Here is a 5,766-nt window from a genome sequence, read left to right as displayed (position 1 = left end):
ACTTCTTTCTTATCTCACTAGCAGCCATCAAACCTGGGTGCCAGAGAGTGCATCTAAGACAGTCTAAGCGCAATGCTGTTCAGTAATGCTGTAATGCCGTTTGAAATCCCAGTTGCTAAAATTAAACTGACACTTGGCAGAAATCATCATAACACTTTCCATCGCAGCCATCATGGCAGGCAGAAAGAGTGTCTGCATGGCACAGGGAGTGCTCAGAACAGAACCATACATCACAGGAGGCACCGATGTCTGAGGCCACACAGAGAAGGGTTGAGTGGGAGCTGGCACCGATATCTGAGGCCACACAGAGAGGGGTTGAGTGGGAGCTAGCATTTGAAAATCCCAATCAGGAAAATGCCACAGTCTCCATCCCTTTCCCTCATAGGGACCCAGAAGTCACTGCTCGAATTCAAAGAACATTCTTCACTTTGCCTTCATTTCTTTTTCCTGGCTGTTCTGGGTCTTTGTTGTGTGCAGGCTTTCTCTAGTTGCAGTGAGCTGGGTTACTCTGGTTTCTGTGCAAGGGCTTCTCAGTGAGGTGGCTTCTCTTCTTGCAGAGCGCAGGGTCAACAGCATGGGCTCAGTAGTTGCAGTACACAGGCTCAGTTGTCCCAAGGCATGTGGGATCTTAGTTCCCCGACCAGGGATTGAACCCATGTCCCCTGCATTGGCAGGCGAATTCTTAACCACTGGACCACCAGGGAAGTCCTGCCTTCATTTCTTAATCAGAGGAGGGAGGTGTGGGTCTACTTCATCTGGTAGAGTGGGTTTTCTCCTCCTCTCCACCACTCTCAGGATCAAAGTAACTCCTTCCCAGCTAGGAGATTCCTTAATTGGCAGAAGGATGACTTTTAAGGCCATGGGAAGGCACTCTTTTCCCCAGGGAGCCCAGATGACTGCCTCTGTCCTGGCAGCGTTTCCATTCTAACCTAAAGCACATGTCTGCCTCTACACTACCCAGTGCATGAGTCAAAGGCAACTAAAGGGTTAAACAGATTCCTTGGAAAGAAGACAAGGAAAGACTCCAGAGCCCTGCAGGTGCGGAATTACAGCCTGCCACTACTCACCAGATTCCTGGGCTCTGAGTTAGCAAGGTTTGGCTTTTCTTGTTTTGCCATTAAAAAAAAGAAGAAGAAATTAAATATTCTGTTCTTCCAGTATAGAACTGAGCATGCAGCAAACGTCCTCAGTAAATATCTGTTGAACGGTCAACACTATTTTATGAGATTTCAGAGTTTTCTCCCACCCTGCAACTCCCAACCAGGATTTGAAGTTTCTAGTCCATAGATGATCACTTTAGGGCCCGATTATCTGACATAACAGCTAGAGCACTATATCCTCTTATGGGAGCCACACCAAAGCTCTACGTCATAATGAAGTCACCTTATCCAAAATCACAAAGACCAAGAATAATGAAATTATTAAACAGAAAAAAACTGATGACCAGGCAAAATGAAAATGAGAGTTTTTATCTCAGTCAACAGAGAGAAAGGCTAAAGTAGGTAAGACATATACAGGAGAAGAGTTTGTTCTTTTTTATTTAGTCACAACACATCAGTACAATAGAGGTCAAACCGAGTTCAGTGGAGGTCATTTTAACTATACCTGCTAAAGGAATAGACCTGTAAAATGATGCTTTTATAGCTCAAATCAAATTAAATAAACCAAATAGAAGGCAGCAAAGATGTTTTAAGTTATCTCAACAACCATATTTCCATGCGCCAAAAAGAAGAACACAACATAAACATTCCCAGTGAAAAGAAAACATGGCAGCTCCGGGAAGAATTAGGTTATGAATTTAACAGGTTCCCCTGGACTATTCCATTGACCACTTGCACACCATGATCACTTATCCATGTTAACATCTGTGAACTTGAGATCTGTGAAATTAAAAATTCACTGCATTGCTTGAGACTGATAAATGCAGACATATTCTATGCAACTGCCGTCCGTCCCTTCCCTACCAACTCCAAACCCAGACCTCTCCTAGCCAAGCCAGAACTGTGAATCCTGGCAGACGACAGTGACTGGTCATTCAGCTTCAGGGCCCCTAATGGTGTGTACATTCACCTCCCTGCTGTAGGAGGCAGAAAATTAGCTAGTCTTTCTTGGATAAAGCTGATCATCTGATTTGTCAACGCTTCACTCAGAAATATAAAATTCAATACAGCCCACCCCCAAAGACTATCATTTATACAATACCTTACTTGTCAAAATATTAACAAAATAGCATCATGTTAACATTGAGCACAGTGGTTTGGAAAATTAATTCTAAAAAGAGACTGTAACTATACAAGGAGAAGAACAGACCCAAAATACTAAATGTTAAAATCCCCAAAACTTTGGGACAAAAACGGGATCTTTCTTAGACAGGTTAACAAAGTAAATTAGGCACAGTACAAACCTATCACCAATTTGTGGGTTTATACTCACTATTTCAATTTAATGTTTGGAACAAAATTTAACAACTAGTTTTTAAACTGCTAAAACATGACATGATTAAAAAAAACATCAAAAAAGAAAAAGTAAACCAACAAACCTTTCGTCTTTCAACAAAGTTTATCTGAAAGTGTACCTTTTTCCTTTTTATTTTACCGATGACTTTAAGGTGATGTTGGCAACAGCCCAGCTCAGCTGGGAATTTAAGCTTTCCCCTCCCTCATTCTACAGCATCAGTTCATTAAAAAGCTCCAATCTCCGTCCCCCAAGGTCTATAGGGTTTGCCAAGGTTTGCTGCCTGCGTGGGTGCCGAAGGGCTCAGTGCATTGGGAGACAGTAAGTGAAAGGAGCCGAAAGAGAAGGGGAAGGCCGACAGGGAGGCCACGGAGGAGAGCAGGGGTGGAGAGAGTTTGGAGGCGGAGGTGACCATCGGGAGCACCGGTCCAAGGCCGCCGCTAGGGGGCGCCCGCAAAGCGGACGCCTCCGGATGTGCTGTGGCCAACCTGCCCTGGTGGTGGGATTCCGTGGGTGAGGCCGAGGTGCCAGTGTTCCCGTGGGTGCTCTGGGGCAGCAGCAGGGGGTGCGCGACGTGCGGGTGATGTCCGAAGGCGCTCCCCCAGGGAATGTGTCCAAGGCCTGCGTGGGCGCCGCTCGCCGCTTCCCGCTGGGAGGCATAGTTGTTCAGATGTGAGACTAGGCGAACTCGAAGAGGGTCCGAGGCATCCAGTCCTTCAATGATGCTCAGGTAACGGGCGACTTCGGCCAGGCATTCCCGAAACCCCAAACTCCGATAGTCCATAGCAAGGGCGTGCGCGTCAAAATAGCCTGAGGAAACGAACAAAAGAAAAACCTCAGAGCTTCGCTCATTTCCCTCATTTCTTCGATCCCAAAGGCAGCTCTTCCTGGCAAATAGCTACATCCTTTAAGGAGGAAAAAAAAAAAAGCATTCACGGGCTCTTCTTAAAGTCCAAATATTTGGGAATCGACCAAAATCTTTGCATTAACCAACATAAGAAGTATGTGTTTGCTAATGCAAGTTCAAAGCCCAATTAGAAACTGCCAAGCAGAAACTGGAATTATACCCTACCGGCAGATGAAACTATGTTCATTCCTTTAATGTTTTCCCTCAACAACAACAAAAAACACTTCAAGGACAGAAAAACCACAGAGCAGTGAAATTCATTAGACACACAGATGTAAGTTATCATCACGGAGCTTTTAGGCACTTGGTCCAGAATAGAGCATTTTCCGGCTGGAGACAGACACACAGACCTCAGTCCCCCACCTTCCTTGGGGTTTTCTCTACTTCACCACAACAGGTTTCTTTCCTCAAGAGTCATGTGCCAGGTTATTCTTTAAGAATCTTGTATTTGAAATTAAGACCATATTTAATAAAAAAAAAGGCTTTTTCTCCAAAAGGTTAATAAACAAATGTGGTTTGAGCTACCAGACCAGAGCTGTCACAACTTTAGCTGTCACACATAATAGGTATTTTCCAAAAGAAGGTGCATACGCTTAATTTGCAGAGGGCTGGGGTGATGAATTCACTGGAGAAAACCTAGTGCACGTGAAAGCACACCGACAGGAACCCCCACACACAACACACCGTTCTCTCTCCACCCCCAAAGCGCACAGTAAAAATAAAGCAGCGACTGCACCAATCCTAGCCGTCGGTAGCTGATCACTCTGCCCCCAGACACTCAGACGCCCCACCGGACTAGAGACGTACCTTTCCCTCCTGCAGTGTGTAGCATTTTCAGGTGATCTACCGTCATCTGCAGGATCTCGGCTTTTTCTAGCTTGGCAGACCCCTAGAGAAGGAAACAACAACAAAAACCTGATTTGGCACCTACTGCCTTTGGGGAACAACTTGAAATATATACGCATAGATGTGCTCTGCAAATCATAAAAGCACAGACAACAGCAAAATAAATTATCTTCGCAAAACATGTTGGAATCTGGACGAATTTATTTCCTTCTCACAAACGCGGTTATTTTCCAAGGCACGGGTGAGGTTCAGATTAATGAGCCTAAGGATTCTGAAGGCGTGGATCGCTACACCGAGAGAGCTACCTACTTTCTTCATTACCTGCTTCTCAAAAGCACTGGGTACCAGCCTCCTCAGCTCAGACAAACTGTTATTGATCCGGTCTCGTCGGCGCTTCTCAATAATCTGGAGAAAGCAGGCAAAACAACGGGAGACATTTCCATTACGACTGTAAATTCTAAAGTGAAGAAAGGTGGTTCTTCCCGTTAATTAATAAAACAAACACCCCCCCCCCCAAAAAAAAGGGTGCACTGTAAAGAGACTCACGCCTCTCCGTCTTTTCCTGGCCAAGATCTGTGAAGATGTAGTTGGGGACATGGACCCTAAAGCTGAACTCAAGTTCCTAAATGAAGAGTGGGGGAAAAAAAACAGGAATCGCCGTTAAGCGAGAGGAGGTGATCTGAGAGGTTGCCCCCACGCCCTACCCGTACTCAGATTTTTTAGGCAACTTGGGCTTGAAAGCACCTCCGGGTCATTCACCCGGGGCGGAGGCCTGCCGGAGATGCACAGAGGTCAGTGCAGGGCGCCGGCGTGCCCCGGGCCCTCGTGCGCTGTCACCGAGGCCAGCCGACGCTAGCCTCCCGCCGCCAACTCACCCATTCTCATCCGCACTCTCCTTTTCCACCTCGATGGTCTCGTCCAGCTCGCTATCCGAGGAGCTGTACTCAGGGTGGGCTCGCTTCATGCTGGCTGAGCGGGGAATCTGGGGGAGGGTCGGCGTGGCGGGCAGGGAGGAGTTAACTGCAGCGGCGCCTCTCCGCGCTCGACTGCTCGCGTTCCGCACACACTGGTCCGGCTCACGCTCTGCCTCCGGTTAAAACTCAACCATCCCTTTCCCACGCTGCGCCCCTTCCCAGGGCCCAGGGGAGGGCGGGGGAGTGGAGGGGGCGGACGAGGGGGCGAGGGGGCGGGGCGGTGGCTCCTGGGCAACAGCCTTCCCTCGACCAATCCGGCTTCTCGCTCCTCTGATTGGCAGCCTCTCAGGAGAGGGGCGGGGGCGAGGCCGAGGCCGAGGGCGAACCCCAGGCCCGCCCTCCCCGCCCGCCCCTGCCCGGCGGCGGTGTGTCGGCTCCGCAGGGGCTCCACCGGGCCTCCGCTGGGGGGAAGGAGGCGGCGCGGGCGGCGCAGGGCCGGCGGCGGGCAGGCGGGGGAGGCCGGGCCGGGACACCAGCCCGCCGTCGGCCGCGGCCCCGCCCCGCCCCGCGCGCCCCGATTGGCCTGGCCGCACGCCAGGGCCGCGCCTGCAGCGCCGCCGGTGAGCCGCACGCGCCGCGGGCCGT

At 49.5% G+C, this 5,766-nt stretch overlaps 1 protein-coding gene across 2 annotated transcripts; it reads right to left on the bottom strand.

Annotated features, from left to right (window-relative positions):
• On the bottom strand, positions 1,516-5,364 carry HEY1 (hes related family bHLH transcription factor with YRPW motif 1). 2 transcript variants are annotated; one of them, XM_018058382.1, is made up of 5 exons: positions 5,083-5,364; positions 4,754-4,829; positions 4,517-4,612; positions 4,169-4,250; positions 1,516-3,264 (listed from the first exon to the last, which is right to left on the bottom strand). In XM_018058382.1, exons 1-5 carry the CDS (start codon positions 5,169-5,171, stop codon positions 2,681-2,683), a joined length of 927 nt encoding a protein of 308 aa, XP_017913871.1. In that variant the 5' UTR covers positions 5,172-5,364; the 3' UTR covers positions 1,516-2,680. The 2 variants fall into 2 exon arrangements, with proteins under 2 accessions (XP_017913871.1, XP_005689177.1); XM_005689120.3 differs by having other exon boundaries at positions 1,521-3,264; positions 4,529-4,612.

This window comes from Capra hircus, chromosome 14 (genome assembly GCF_001704415.2).
Source record: "Capra hircus breed San Clemente chromosome 14, ASM170441v1, whole genome shotgun sequence".
Classification (NCBI taxonomy): domain Eukaryota; kingdom Metazoa; phylum Chordata; class Mammalia; order Artiodactyla; family Bovidae; genus Capra; species Capra hircus.
Note: the sequence above shows the minus strand (reverse complement) of the source record. Positions and strands in the feature narration are given on the sequence as shown.